Source organism: Apostichopus japonicus, chromosome 3, assembly GCF_037975245.1.
Source record: "Apostichopus japonicus isolate 1M-3 chromosome 3, ASM3797524v1, whole genome shotgun sequence".
Classification (NCBI taxonomy): Eukaryota; Metazoa; Echinodermata; class Holothuroidea; order Aspidochirotida; family Stichopodidae; genus Apostichopus; species Apostichopus japonicus.
In genome coordinates this window covers 13,221,236-13,238,093 of record NC_092563.1, presented here as the reverse complement: position 1 = coordinate 13,238,093, position 16,858 = coordinate 13,221,236, and the positions used below count along the sequence as shown (strand labels likewise).

General features: G+C 37.2%; 1 protein-coding gene across 1 annotated transcript in view; it reads left to right on the top strand.

Annotated features, from left to right (window-relative positions):
* Nucleotides 1-2,793, top strand: part of LOC139963713 (serine/threonine-protein phosphatase 4 regulatory subunit 1-like) — a 60,590-nt gene extending 57,797 nt beyond the window's left edge. Inside the window, exon 17 of the mRNA XM_071964798.1 lies at nt 257-2,793. Within this exon, the coding sequence (XP_071820899.1) occupies nt 257-271 (15 nt within the window). The 3' untranslated portion in view covers nt 272-2,793. The remainder of the gene's footprint in view (nt 1-256) is intronic.
* Nucleotides 2,794-16,858: the final 14,065 nt, after the last annotated feature.

Genomic DNA, 16,858 nt, shown 5'->3' with positions numbered 1-16,858 from the left:
TGTCTTTGCTTCATAATCTGTTGTGTTACCCAAGTAAATATTTATTTGAAAATGAGGTTTCTTTTTTTGGGAGGGGAGGGTGGGGGTTTCTTAATTTGATATTCCTATTATGTGTTAAGAGAAAACTGTTTCATGATAATAATTGACATACCACAGAAACCTAGTGTGAAATGTTCTTACTTTTTCATGCATATGAATGTAGCAAACCCTGATGACGAACATCCAAACTATGATTGTCTGTGTTTGTTTTCCTCAGGAACCACCAGTTTAGTCCATTTCCATCATTGCCAACCTGTGTCAGGATTGCTGCTCAGTTCTGCAGGCTCGTCTCTGTGGATGGATGTCCTCTCTCCGACTATTCATGGACGTCCTGCCGATTCAAGAGACAAGTATACAGGCCGTGGCAAAGTGTCTTATGACATGTTCGTTTGTCTCTCTTGCACGAAATCAGCACTCTGCGATTTGGCAAGGGATATCTGAAAATACCTCATTGATTTGCAAAAGCTGTATAGATACATTCTTATCGCTATGGTCACATCTTGCATAGACAAGGACTAATGACAGATCCATGCTGCGGATTAGAAGATCATTGACTTGAAGGCAAATGTGTTGAGTTGATCAGAAATAATGTTCTTCCAAAATAACATATGGGTCGCTCTGGTAGGTAATTCCCATTCTAATGGATAAAGAAACGCTTTTGTAATAAGAAGCTGTCACATGCCATATACCAGTGCTTCATCTGAGACAATGGGTTTACCACGATAGGCTTCTGGCTGGGAATGTAACTAGCAGAGTATTAAACATTTCTGAGGATTGGTCCCCACATTCAGGACCAAACAAGTTGATGACATTTGTAATCCATAGGTTGTCTATAATCTGCAAAGCTCAATGAGAACCACCCCTGCCTGTGAATGTATTGTGAAGCATTACAGTGGGCCATGTCACACGGATCCTGCAGAGAGGAATTTCTTGAAAAGGCAGCAGAATTAAATAAATTAATGGGAAAGCACTTGAAACTCTCTTTCCCTTAGTCGGCTCTTCATTTCTTCAGTTACAATGTTCACAATTACTCCTGTGAAAACCTGTTCGACAGTTTGCCTCTTGTGTGGTTTTGCTGATTGTAGACGACATTCATGTTGTGGATTGGTTCAGGTTTGCTCTTAGCTGAGGCCCTCAGCATGCCGTCATTGCACATTGCAAGATGATTATATTTAAATGATTTTCATAAGCTCTTCTTTGGTTACATTTCCAGAAGCGATTACTCGTCAAAGCTGAAGTACAACCTTCTGACCTTAGCAGACTGTTGATAGTTTTAAGCATGTCACTGTCACTGCCTTTGGCAAGAGAGATCATGTGAAAGAAGAGATTGCTTTTTGCATGGTCTTTGTCGTTTTCTAGTAACATTTAGAAAGAGGAGTAGCGAGGGTTGAAGGAGAGAGCGTAACATAAGTGGTGTAAATTTTTTTGGTCAAGTGTATGTAACTTAAGCATATATATAATTGCTTTCTTTCAAGTACATATAATAACACTGGTTTCAATGTACAGACATGTCACGTTTGACAAGTCTCATTCAAATGTGCAATGAATGAGCTGATCACTGTTTGATATTATGCAATTTAAATATAACATAACACAGTCTTTTAAGAAAGCTTCTTTTCTGTGCTAATAACATCTGAGCAGTTTTCCCCTTCTCAAGGTAACACGGCATAAGATACCATCACGATTTAGCCCGAGCTTCAATTCGACCGTACAACATGATACATCCAAGAAGAGATAGATTTTGAAGGAATAATTTACTCATCACACATAATCCTTGATAGTGTAGGCTGGCCTATCCTTCCATTACCCGAGTGACTGTCGTTCATTTATAGTGATGGACAAAGGAAATTACGAGGAAGTATTGTAACTAGGGCACCTCATGTGGAATTTTAAACAGTCTTTTTGGCTTTTGTTATTTCTTCTTCTTCTAAGTGTTTTTCTCTGTGTTTATGGTCATGAATTGGAACGATTTTCTGCCGTTACATCCCCCTCCCACACCCCTCTTGAGCAATGTAGTTACATTGCTCAATACATAAACCTATGAGACGCTATTTTACTCGACAAAGGATGGTAGAAAAATGTCACTTTAACTTATAGGGAATTCTTGGCATTTCCCTCCTAATTCTGCCCATCAAAAGATTTGAACTTCACTTTTTGAATGACCACGTGTCGATGTCTTCACTAATTCCTATCGTTCCATGATTGTGTATCTTTGCAGTGCGTACAAGATGCACTTCGATTTAACTATCCACTTCATCCATGTATCAAGTCTAAATGTAATAGCAAATTTTGTTGCACTTCATCACGGTTAATAAAAAATATCAGTCTTTATAGAAAATCACCACTTGATTATGGTTCAGACTGTAAACATGTCAATATTGGACAATTTATGAATCTTAAAAATTGTTAAACAAGTTTTCATAAACCCTTGTGACGTTTGGTATGAAAGCTGTTCCGAAGAATTTTCGTGAAGATCTCACTATTGTTTGTGGGAGATTTATTCTATCAAAATTGAGTTAACAGTTTTTAATATATTTCTTCTTTCTTTTCATTTCTTTTTTTTTTCTTTCGTTTTGTAATAACCTATATATCATTGGGAGAAATTTATACTAGGATATTGAATTTATAAGATTGAATACAGCAATATTTTATGTGATGTATCCTTTAAGGTAAGTGAAAGGTCAGTTCTTTGTCCATTTGTTAGGCTCAGTTCAAGTTGTTTAAACTAACAATACAAAAGATATTTTATCTAAATATTTACTTTTTGTCTGGTTTCTTTTGCTTTGAGTCTCCTTGCTGATCTCTAGTGTTAGGTGATGGCTGCAAGCACTAGCATAGTGCTGGGACGCATCCGAGAGGGAAGGGGATGAGGTGGATAAGCCCAACGGTTAAGATCGGAAACATCAATAACATCAACATAAACACAGTTTAAATATGAATTCCTGAAACATGAATATTGTGAAATACGAATATCAACAAGAACACCAAAATAACCTAATGTTATGACTGAAAGTATCTTTCACATGAATGATAACACTTTGGTTATATGTCAAAACAAATCCTAATTAGGTATACCATCTCATGATTCATGGGACACCCTTTGTACCATTTTACCACAGTGATCTATAGGACAACAAGGCAATAGCCTTGAGTTAAACTATTACTGAGGAACACTACCTCTTGATATCAACAGTATAATAACACTTGAATGATCATAACAGATAGTTTCAGATGAATGAATGATATCATGGAAATCACTCCACTCAGCGTTTGAATCATTTACGTTTGCCACCAGGTAATAATTGGTAGACACTATTTGGGGTCTCGATTCTCAACCACTTACAATACATAACCACCAATGTACTCACCAACCCAACGAGATCATTTAAGTATTGGATCCAACCTGAGATGGCAGCGCCCTATTATTCAAGGTTTGAGCTAGGACACAGAACCAATCATATTATCTTCCATATATCATTTGTTATTACCAAAACGCAATACTTTATCGTTGACTTCTGTTCATGTCTCTCAGTTAAGCCGACACCCCAGGCTAATGAGTGATGGCTGGGATGCACCACGCTAGCGTGCCTTCCATACAGCGCAGTGATACAATTCACATTACTACGTGAAACTGAAGACTTAAAATGTTTAATGTATATATACACTTACCATAAGTACGTGTATATATACCTAACGTAACTATTATCACATGAGCGGACTTTGTATTAACCAGAAGAATAAGGAATCGCAGTAATTATTTACAATAATGTTACTACATTAACATCGGTACAATACTATTATACAGAGTGAAGAGGGTCTCCAGCAATTGGTCAATCCTGAGGATGTAGAAGTAGTACCAAGATCTGCAAATTCAAAAATTTCAGCTCACCACAATCAAATTGGGGAAGGTGGGGGAGGGGGATGAGGGGTGTGGTTCACATATAGCTTAGGAAGGCTTAAGTTCATAGAAGAAAATATACTATAAATTCTCTAATTGAGCACCACCTAAAACCTGTTAAATCATTGTGTGCGAAATAGAGGACCTGTTCCATGCACAACTTGCCTGGTCTGCCAACAATACATAAGACTTGATACACCCATGGTATTAGATTCAGCATTGAACATTATGCACAAGTGGTACATGTTTGAAGGCTACTTAAAGAGTCAGGGCAGCTTGTTTTACAGTGGGACAGGCAAGCCTTTCTAATGGAATATACTTCTGATCCATCCTGAGATATTCTAACTTTTGACTTACATCGAGTGATAAACAATGTGACACTTGAATGGAAGAGGTAAATATTCTTTACTTTTAAGCTGAAAATAACCCTTGTTACCAACTTCAAATATGTAACTACTGTAACAAGATAAGAAATACACCAAGCTCTTCATTGTTATGTTACTGTATTGTCTTTGCTTAGAAAATCAATACACTTGAAATGTTAACATTAAACTGTCAATGTTTTGTTCATTTAGAATATCAATAATATGTACATGGTTCTCAGAATCCCCCCCCCCCCCTCAGTGGATAGTTAATTTGTTCAGTTAAACTCCCATCAAATTTAGAAATTTTTAGCTCTGCTACACACATGTCGTGAGGCGGTGGATTTGAGTTTGATGACCAAAAGATACACATAAAATTTACCAGTAAGTGTGTTTAAACAACGACTTCTGCGATTAGCATATTCCATCGAAAATTAGATCATATTCTGCCATTTCAAAAGGTAAAAGGCGGCCGATTACAATCAGGCTTGTGTCTTCAAGACCTACTCAATCAATATTAATTCATAATCGATACGTTTTCATCTGCCTCGTAACTTTAATTAAAGCCTTCATATTCAATTAGACTAATTTCGGTGACTGAATTTAAGAAGGGGTTCATCGCTGAAATTCCAATAACAGGATTTGGTTATGTCTGTTATCAGTAAAAGAAATATTGAATGAAACATCGGCTATTACTGACGATACAAAATTATAACAGGTCTTTGGATATCGTATTTCTGATGATAATACCTTAGTATTATTAGTTGCCAGGGCAACAGACATTAATACTGGTAAGGGAACACCCCCTATAGCCGTTCATGTAACATCTCCTATGACGTAATGTACTGTTTGCATTATGTTCTCGGTGAACCTCAGGCGCATAGCCAAGGGGGGGGGGGCGAAGGGGGCAGCCGCCCCCCCCCCCCCCTTGAGCATATTTAAAAAAAAAATTTTTAATGTTTTTATGATATTGCTAGTATTTTCAAAAGAGAAAATGCTAAAATGCAACCGCCAACCATGGTGGCGCTCCGCTTAGATAGTTTGCAATGCCGAATCTACAGTTTCGCCCCTCCCTTGGCAAATTCCTGGCTACGCGCCTGGTGAACCTCCTACACCATATATTAGATGCAGATGCCCATCTCGCTTAATGTAGTTTCTGTATGGCGACTCCACGTTATAGAAGCGCTAACGGCACACTTCTGGTCTGATTGATTACTGTTATTGTCTCCCCCTCCCCCCACCCACACACACACACCGTCACTGACTCCTGGCTCGTAAGTGATCATTTAATAGTGTTCATTGTTTCTGTGGTATGAAACGTGTAAGTCGTGATATGTTCTGACTTGTATATTTGTCGGTGTGGGGGTCATTAGTTACGTATTTTATTATTTACATGTTGGGTATGGAACTACTCGTTATAGATGTCCCTATATGCCTTATGGGCGTCTGTAAAGTTGTCTGTTTGGGAGTCATTAGTAACATGTTTTATTACTATTTACATGTTAGTTATGGAACTACTCGTTATGGATGTCCCTATACTCATATCCCTTATGGACATTGGATGACGACGCTCCTCCAGTCAATTTGTCAGGGTGGAACAGTTCCCCTCCTTTCGATTTCTCTCTCTCCCCGGGACCGGATTGCGAAATGTTAATCTAAACGGACCAAACGGCGTTGATATCGCAAAGAAAACAAGAATTCTCTTTCGACAGTTTGATTTGATTTGATTTATTCGCACTCAGATTGTTCAAAATACAAAAATACAAAAATACAAAATACAACTATTACAAAGACAAAGTAGACAAAGAGGACGGAAAAGAAAAGAACAAAAAGAGTAACAGGAGCTAAACCCATTAGGCTGACTGAACGTCGGCCCATTTCCAATGGGGCCCTATAGACGAAAAATTGCACAAAGAAATGAAGAAATTGCACAGAAAACAGGAAAGTGCCTCCCTCTCCCCCACCCCCAAAATTACATGAGATGCTTCCTTAACTCAGCTCTAAAAAGATGAGAAGACTTAATGGATTTGATATGATTTGGAAGAGCATTCCAATCCTGAATTGCCGTGAAGTAGAAAGTAGAGCTAACACCACCCTTAGAATCAACAACATAGAAATTGTGATGTCTTGAACGAGTCCCCTGGTTATGAATGACAGAGGTTTTGGTGAAATTGGTGGTGAGGTAAGGAGAACTACAGTTGTTAAAGATTTTGTGTGTATGGTTTAACCTAATGAATTTAGCTCTACTCTCTACGGATAACAATGCAAGACCAGAAATTTCCTCCTGCCCAACATGGAATCTCGGGCCTTGCATAAGAATGAAGCGAACCGTTTTCTGTCCCACTAATTCTCTTTACGTCATAACATTCATAATTATAAAGCCTTCTATCGCAAGTTTGTTATTTTAATGTCCTAATATACTGTAGCTCACTCTCCGGTTTCCATTTTACAAGTGGCACTTTTAATCTCGGCCGTAAACCGGAAGCGAACAGTTTTCTGTCCCACTAATTCTCTTTACGTCATAACATTCATAATTATAAAGCCTTCTATCGCAAGTTTGTTATTTTAATGTCCTAATATACTGTAGCTCACTCTCCGGTTTCCATTTTACAAGTGGCACTTTTAATCTCGGCCGTAAACCGGAAGTGACTTCCTTATCATGAGCATCGCGAAGATCGGCGTGTAGAAGGATATCAATCTGTCAAATGCTCTTGTCTCCTTCGTCGAGTCAACGTCTTAATTGGTCCGTCTCAGCTGGTTGTACTGAAATTAATTTGTTTCAGAGTCCTTTAGTCTAAGCTGCATAATTCTCGCTGTATACGTTCCGGAATACAGCTATATAATTAGGTCGCATAAACGTAAATTTACATATCAATTCATACGTTATCTTGTACAGGTACGTTATAAGAACCTGTAATACATTGTAATATCATCTCGAATGATTTCCGCTATAGTTGACGGGTTACAACTGCCCATTGTCATTGTGAATGTGATATATACATTTTTATTACGCTATAACTAGTGACAAGTTCTGCGGATATTTTATAGGCTTCCGTATAAATGGGGGAATATACTGGAATAACCGTTGTGTGTAAGATCACAATAGCAAATATAAACAAACCTCCTTATACACACACACCCCTTGCTAACAATGAAAATATCAACTGAATGTTGTATAACTAAACTTTGTAGAAGACAAAAACAAGTATTATCTTTATTTATCTAACTACTTTTACCCACTTTGGTCAAGTATTCAATTTACCTTGGGTGAAGAACTGTATCACCAAGGCAACCCTAAGTTATACACAACGATCCTTGGTATTGTAACGTCGCCTTCTAAGTGAACAAACTGCGGTGTTTCTAGCAATCTGCGTTGTTTTCAAGACACCGAACTGTATCAATACAGTCGATCGGAAACTTATCTTCTTTTTTCCTCTCTCTTTCTTGAAAATATAATACATCTATATAACCACTTTCATTTTACTGTCAAGTCGGTGTGTTCGATCGATTCCTTCTTTTCAAATTATCTTTTAACTATTTGCTCTCTTTCTCGCTTTCTAATTCTCGCGTTGAGTTTCTGTCAAAACTAGCGCTCGCATGGATATTTTATCTACCTAATTACCATGCAATGGAAACTTTCGTGCAGGTTAAATGAAAGGCGGTGCACAGACGCAATTGTATTGAAGTTTATGGTGAGTAAATAATTTAAGTAATAATGTGTTAGAACTATCTGCTTTGTTAGGAATCATGTTTTTTTTTCTTCTTCTTCTTAAAGTCTTAGTTTAGATGTAGCCTATATGTTATGGTTTTATATAACAACGGAAATAGGTTTGTGGCATATATTCTATATAATGCAACAGAGATAAAACTCAAATGCGATTTAAAGTTTTTATCACTTTGAAAGAATCGAAATAGGAAGTAAGAGGTCGTCAGTAGTTACAGAGTTTTCAGAGCGTAACCTAATTTTGAAGTGCTGTATGTAGTTTATACAGAGGAACTGCATGCATCGCGCAACTCATATTAACACGGTCGTTATAGTTTATAGAATGACTTTAGGCAGAATGTTTGCGGTCATAGTCCTATGTATCGCCTGTATATACTATAAACTATACTATTTAAATAAAATAAATTTCATGACGCTGTCACTTCGAACAATTTGTCAGCCTAATCTACTCGTTTTGTAAAGTCATATTACAGTATATATATATATATATATATATATATATATATATATATATATATATATATATATATATATATATATATATATATATATATATATATATATATATATATATATATATGTATGTATATATATATATATATATATATATATATATATATATACATCTATATATATGTATAATATAATATAACGAAAATCCACGTTTACTCCAAAAGAAAATATTATTAGAAAATAACAGAGAAATAAGATATGACTCACAATTGACATATAAGGAGTAAGTTTTAGAAAATATATTGGAATTTTCGGTCTCCCTGGGACCTTCGTCAGCAATACTTGGCAGTCGAATGAAAAGTACAAAATGTAACACAATGAAAGTATGACGCTAGATAAGTGTAAGTTGCATTGATGGAATTAAAACCATATAAACCATGACTATACAGGGAGCGTATTAAGGAGCAAAGAACGGATTACATATGCTTGTAGAACAGAATATATATTCAATGCATGATACATGTCGTGTCAATATAGATTACGTTGACTAATATATAAACATACATTAAACATTTCCGTTCATTATTTCGATAGCTATTACACATAGAATCGAAAACCCCCAGAAACATGTGTCGAAATGACATCACAGATCAACCATTAATTATAAGTTGAGTGGTTCATAGTTCGTTTATTTGCAAAGGAATAAATGCATGCTAGTAAAACTACAGGTGCATCATGTTCCTTGTGAACGCCCTATCCAGAAACATAAGGTCCATGCAATAAGAAGATCCCTGTTCTTATGACAATCACAGACATTTGCCTTGAATCTTATATGCAAATTAGTATAAGACAACCCACAACTGCTGTGAAAGTATTGTACGTCTTTATCGCCTAAACTGAACTTTATGAGTTACTGTAAGGTTACCTTTAAACAATGATTGAAGGACCAAAATTAATTTGATATGTACAGAGGAAAAATAAACCACTGCCAGCACTCCATTTTGTGTTTCTACACTGCTTTATTATTATTATTATTATTACTACTATTATTATTATTATCATTATTATTATTATTATTTTATTGCTGTTGTTATTATTATTATTGTTGTTGTTATTATTATTATTATTACTATTGTTGTTATTATTGTTGAACTGTGACATTTCAAATTCCTAGCATTTAAGCAGCGTCATACATGTTCAATTGTCTATTCTAAGTGACAAAGTCTTAACGAAACAGCTATATGACTAATCAAGTTCATTTAAAATGAAATCAATAATTTATGTTAATATGGAGCAACAAGGAAATCTATAGAAGTTAATGTCTTAGTTTGAAGAATGGCAATGACCATTGTTTGGGGGAGTATTTTTTAGGATGGTTGTTTAACATTATCTCAAATTTATGACCAGACAAGACAAAGACCTGTGTTAACACCGTTTGTAAACCAAACGTAGTTTTATTTTTCAAATTGCTAAGAGAGGTACCTTGAGTAATACATTACAGTATCATAAAGTATTTTTAAAGGGACAAACTATGTTTGGCAGTGAACCATATAAAAGCGGAAAATGACTGACATTGACTTCATTCTAATACTCACCATCAGTAGCGAACAATTCTGTATAGGATCCTCTGCGAAAACGTAAAGATTTTCAAACGAAAGTTTTGAAGTGAAATTGAAGCATTGATATTGAGCCTAAGACGCCTTCCCTTTAACTTCCATTATTCCTATGTTTCTACGTGCACTGTTAAAACGTTGCACAGTATTTCCGTTGGTCAAATGTTCTTTGATTAATATACTTGGCCTATCATGTTTTTTTTTTTTTTGGGGGGGGGGTGGGGGTGATTACTTGAAAAGTATCCAAGGGAAAATGCTATATACATCACCCCCCCCCCTTTAACCCAATCCTTTCTCCGAGTAAACGATGATGCCCTTCCCCATCACAGAAGTTAATTGTTGTGCCACATCATGTTTTAAACTGTCGCATCTAAACAAGTTCTCATTTTCTTTGCGAGTATATGAGTATATACGTATAGCCTCTATCCCGTTGACGTTGTATGTGATGTGAACCAATATAGAGCATTTACTGGTTTAATAATCCTTTTTATTTTTGTAATCTATTTATTTTTTATTTCAGCATGATATATTATTATTTGTTCCTGAGAAGTTGACAACTGTTATTTCACCAATGGGCAACACTTGTGCTAATATAAATAGTGTTAAAACCAACTCAAATTCATCATATACGCTGTAAGTATTGCTTAAAGGTCAACAGTACATGCCCTCAATTATGTTAGAAAGTCAAAAAATGGTCACTGGTTCTCAAAATTTCAACGGGCATTTTATTGCCCTTCACGGAACAGTTAGATGTCTAACTGAGTTCTCCTGAATGTGTAAGCACATGGAACTATTAATAGCTCCATGGTAATAATGACCTGGATAATAGAAACAATGGGAAAGTACCGTTTAGTACCTTGTAGCACTTTGCTAAAGTTTTGGGGCCAATCCTGCTGACCTTTAAGCATTTGAAGAGGATTGAACCAGGTAAGCCAACGTTGAAATAATTCCCGAAATAATGTAATTTATCATGACAGGGTGGAGACTGCCATAGGCACAGTATGTGTTTGTATAATTATGTATGAAATGTAACATTTGCATGTTTCCATAGCAACCAAAAAAAAACCCAGGAAATCAAGTGTTATGACGCGGTTTCGTACTACGCATATAGGCCAACGTAAACCGTTCTTTACGCATTGGATCTTCACTCAGTTTGCCTGTGGGGAAGAGGCATCTTCTATCCAATGTATGTGTGAACATGTTATCACATAACAGTCCATTGTTCGAGTGTGTCGGGGCTGATGTTTTGAGGCGGTACCGCAGTCACAACCTGTGATCGGTCCAATGGGTTCATATAGTTCATAGTGCGAACTCGGACTAAAGCCCGAGGTCATGACTTAACTGAACTGGGAAAGTTGAACGCTGGAACAGACATTGATTTGGGCTCGATCTGATTACTGGACTCCCCTACAGTTGCACATTAGTCCAGATATGTTCACTGGATTAGGTTTTTTCTCACATAGTCAACGTAATGATTGTGGAATCAACTTCCCAACGTTGCAGTTATAATGGACATATTCAGCGCGGTGAATTGGTCCACGTGGTATTAAGAAGACTGGTTTCCGAGATCCTTCGAGTTAATTTGCCGACAGCAAAGCCTCGAGAAGGAATGCTCACAACTTTCTTCGTCGATTTGCTCGGGAGGAACCAACTCTGCCGACTCTACACAACACAAAGTGCGCCCAAAGAGACTTTTCAGAGGTAGCAATGCAATAGGCCTATATGTGACCGCCCACTTTTGACCACTTTGATCAGAACTCGCTTACTACGATGTGCGCTGTCATGATGTTATGTCTGTCATCGATTTCTCTTTGTTTAGTCTTTAAAAGTAAACACATGCGAACAGGAGTAAGGGTATCTCTTCCAGTAAGGGTGATAAAAGAGAAATATTTGAGTAGCTCTTACCGTAACATGTGAAGATTTATCAGAAATCAATCGTCCGTAAATAGGCCAACAAAATCAAACAAAATGGACTTCAGAAGCTAGATGCACACTTGAGATCTGCAACTGTGCAAGGGCTATCAATACAAAGTATCCTTATTACGTAACTAGGGATCGTCATATAAGAATATAACGTCCTGGTACAGAAACTAGTAAACTGCATCAGCCTATACAAATTTGATATGTAAACATATAGGTCGCTCTAGTTTTACGAGGCTGTTGCGATTTTCGGGCCCACCTTTACTTGACCTGTATTTTGATTAATATTACGAAGTTTCAGAACAGGTTCAAGATATGGTATTCTAAGCATGGCGTACAAAGTCCGATATTGTGAATTTAAAGGACTGCGTGACTGTGACCTAATGTTACTATAAATAGAAACGTACGTTGTGTCTTCGAAATGTTAACATGCATTCACTTCAAAGTCCTAACGACGTCATTGATGAATTCAGCGAATATCCACAATTCGCAACACATTCATGAATCTTCCTCTGTTATAGGCTCAGTAACATCGCACCGTCAGGAGCAAATTAGCGGAACTGAGGCTAATTTTAATTGCAAACTATTTCGCAGCAGAACTGACGAATTGCTCACCATAGTAACATGAAGAGTTATAGGTTAATTCCTTGTTTTATAGATATTTATTTTTAGATCAAAAAGTCATACATCATTTCGAAAATTTTCAGCAAATGTTGAAATAGTTCAGTTTTACGTTACTCAGTTTTAGACAAAATACTTGAGTCAAGTATTAGTCTCACCGCGATCTGAATACGAGTCTGAGATGTGATGACGTCATATTCAATTACATAAACACTGCCGCTATGTTGGTAACGCAATAGTCAGCTAGCACTCATATGTATGTATTGATGTATGTGTTTTAGATCCTCCTGCAAGCAAGAACTCGCGAAGAAGCCTCATTGGCTCATATGCCCAGTTATATGCATAGCAGCTTACATGACTAACATGTGTTGTGAGGTGATCTTGCATGTTTGTGAAATTTTATGGATCTCTAAATGTTGTTGATATATGGCGTTTATAGTATTTTCTATGGTTTCTGCTGAAAGGGCCCCACATTCGCCTGGCCCAGGGACCCCAACAAGCTTCCCTTATCAACAATCTTCTCTTGCTAGTACAGAAATCATGTAACTATAATGAACACATTCAGCTATTACATCAAACGAACATCAAACAACAGATAGCCTATAGCAGCGTTTTACTGCGATAATAATATATTCGTCTTTTTCTCTTTCCTGTTACTAAAAACCTCTGTCTGAAGGCCTAATTAAGTAAGCCCTTGTATTATGCAGCGACGGACAGATAAAAAAATGTATTAATAAGAGAGAAAGATAAACAATTTCAAATCATATATCCATCTATGACGTCAGAAGTGGTATCTGCTTGGAATTCACGTACGATAAAGTTTACTCAAGAATACATTGAAAGTACTTAGACCTACCCTAACCATAATGGGAACTCATGTCGCTTGGAAAGAAAATAAAAGATCAGATAGTAAGAACGAACAAATCGCTTTTGTATACTTGTCACCATGGTCGTCAATATTCACCAAATTAAAGGTCATTTCCGTGTGTTATAATCTAGTGGCAAATGACAATGCATAAATCCAAACAGGAAAATTACTAGTAAAGCTAGTGCTAGTAATGTTCCCATGGCCAGTTTCCAAGATATTCACCTTTAATTATCTGGAATGCTCCTTTAAGTTAGGTGAAATCGATAATGACGTCGTCTCGTAATTGCAGGTCTTAATTTAATGTTAATGTTAATCCATTGCTTCATTAATTGTAACAACTAAACCAAAAGAACGTATAACAAAACCCTTGGATAACATTGAACGTCCATTAGTTCTTGGCAAATTTGTAATGCATTTTACATGTATACTGTATCGGCCCAATATATGCTAGATATTCAAATATGGTCACCTTTGGTCAACATTCTTAAACTGTCTTTATTACGACTTTGTTTCCTTACTGGTTTCCTCACTGGGATGTTCAGTCATATTGTGTGTTCCTTCAGTGGCGGAGCTAGGGGTATTGTTCAGGAGGGGCGAGAATGGTCTGTAGGGGCGTTTTCGACAGTATCTAAGCGGAGCGCCACCACAGGTTGGCGCGTAGCGTACAGACATTTTTGGAGTAAAGATACTCCCTAGATCGCCGGAAATGACCTTTTCCGGGCCTGGCTAATTTGCAGATAAACGAAGAATAAATAGGTGTCGTCGCCAAATTACACCAACAAAATGTGACAAATGTCAATAAGTAGATGAGAGCGCAATAAAAAAGTCAATAATCGCGGATAAGTAAAAAGTGGTAAAGAGCTGAAAAGGGCGCTAGCAGTCCATTTGAGTCCGTCAGGGGGGCATCCGCCCCCCCCTGACTGTATGGACGCTCCGCCAATTTGGAGAGTAAAAACCTCAAGGAAAGTACTTTTTGAAAACTTCTAGCAATTATAGCGTGCTATAATTTGGGGCCTATACTGACTACCTTTAAACATGTCATTTGAGGCCATAACAGTATTACGGTTTGGACTGAGTTCAGTGTTGCGTCTGAGCTATTGGTCTACTCTATGTGTTATACAGTATATAGTTCAGTCACTTTAATTGATGAACCTCGGTTGTTTAAATTCTGGACTGATAGCATTGATTTTAAACGATCTACAACATATCAGAATATATTATTGTTGGTCCTATAGTCATCCTTTACAGCTTTCTAAAATATAATGATAATGATAATTCACACAAGAACTTCATACATTTGCAGAAAAGAAGTAATTTGTTACCATTGTCGAGATAGGGGAATAACATGTCTTTGGGATTTAAAAGAAAAACAGAGAAAAAGTAAAATGGTGTTCAGATTCTAGTGGCTCTATGACGTCACACATTTTAGAAAAAAAAGGAAAAATTAAACATTTAAACGAGGATATCTTCCACACGGAGCAAGACGTTTTCTTAGGTTTTTGAGTGAGTCGTTCTTCACTAAGAATGACGAGCTCTTTCAAATAAGCTAAAAACATGATTGGGTTTGTGTCTCCTTAAATTATGTGAGAAATACTAACGACTTTTAACGTACACAATGGTCGTGGCACCTTCCAGCTTTGTAGCACTCTGACTTGTTGAGATAAACAATGTTCATTCATACTTAGTAAAGATTCCTAAATCCTATTGGTCCATTCAGGTCAGCTGACCGTGGTTAATCCTGTGAGTAACGCACGGTAAAATTACGGGGCATCACTTTAATAAATCTTTGGTTATATGTAACCAAAAATGTTTTGTTTTATGATTTTTCCCCCCACACAAATGGTAGTGTTAATGGGTGTTAATGCTATCGCTGGATGCACTCGGGCTCCGCCCTCGTGCATCGCTTGCATTATCCCCCGATCGTGCATTAATCCGGTGAGTAACGCACGCTAGACAGTTGATTAACCCCTTATTCAAATGTATATTTCTTCTTTTGAAAACGTTCATTCATGCTAAAGATGTCATACATAGAATATATATAAACAAGCAAATGCTTTATTTACACTTATTTAACGATTACAAAACATTGAGAAAGATCAAATAGTACAAAGGAAATGCTATTTTAAGTTGGTCACGGGTGGTCCATAAAACTTCTATAGTTTATTCACCTTTGCATTATTTGTTAAGTCATAAATAGAATGCTCCTTTAATGCCAAATTGATGATGACGTCAGCTGCTCAGTCCAGGTGTAATTGTGTTGTTATTTGCCGTGCACAGGAATTCAAAGGTGGGTGGCGGAATGGCGGTAAATTCAAAATCTTCCCCGACTGATTTAGGTATTGGTCTGACCCATCTTGGAAGGACCAGAAACGAATCAATGATTTGTATGAACGACGGGAAGCTGTCCTAGAGTCATTGAAGTCCATTCTAATCTAGTCAAATGTGTCAATAGATATACACATGTGTGAGGTTGAAAAAAGGTGAATCTACCCTCACAGAAGTGGTCTAATTCGTCCCCGGCTGTTTGCAAAAATGCCCGACTGAATCCGCACCCCCTTCCCATCCAGACGACTGAAGATGTGAGGTAGGGACCCCTTCTATCATCAAGACATATTGATTTATTAATATATAATATTAAATCTTTGCAGAAAAAAACTGTCCCCCAACAAAGGGGCCCAAAATATTATGCTAGGTGAACCGCGAATTGTTTTTGGGTATTTACAAAAACAAAGTTTAAAACAACTTATTGTATACGAACGTTGAACATGCCCTGTGTGAAAATGAACAAGTCTTTCACAATTTGTAATTAGCATTATATTGGACAGATATTTGATCTTTGATTTATTTTCCCCATTGGCAAAGATAAACCGGGAAGGTGGCTTTTAATTTTGGCTATATTCTATTAATTTATTTACTTATTGTTTGACTTGAACCTATATCCAGCCATTGTGGATGAATAACATCATAACACGCTAATACTCACCTCGTTTGTTTTCTTTGAAAGTATGCCGTGGAGCATGTTTTCCAAAAGGTGGTCAAGAAAAGTGGAAGTGTATATTGGGTTGTCTCTCAAGAGTAAAAGTTCTCGGCCTCAGCATTCAAGACGTCATTACATTACACTCGCAGGGGCGTATCCAGGATTTTCCAATAGGGGGGGGGGGCGCCAGGCATGAATGATCGCCGTCCTGGGGGATGGGTCTAAGGGAAGGGGTGTACAATTTTTGCTTTCAAAGAAGGGCTGAAATGCAAAATGGTGTCATAGGCATGGGCGGCGATCCGTACTTCCGAGTGGGGGGGGGGGGGGATATGACCTTGTTGACTATCTAAGCGTAGCGCCACCATGAGTTGGCGCGAAGCGTA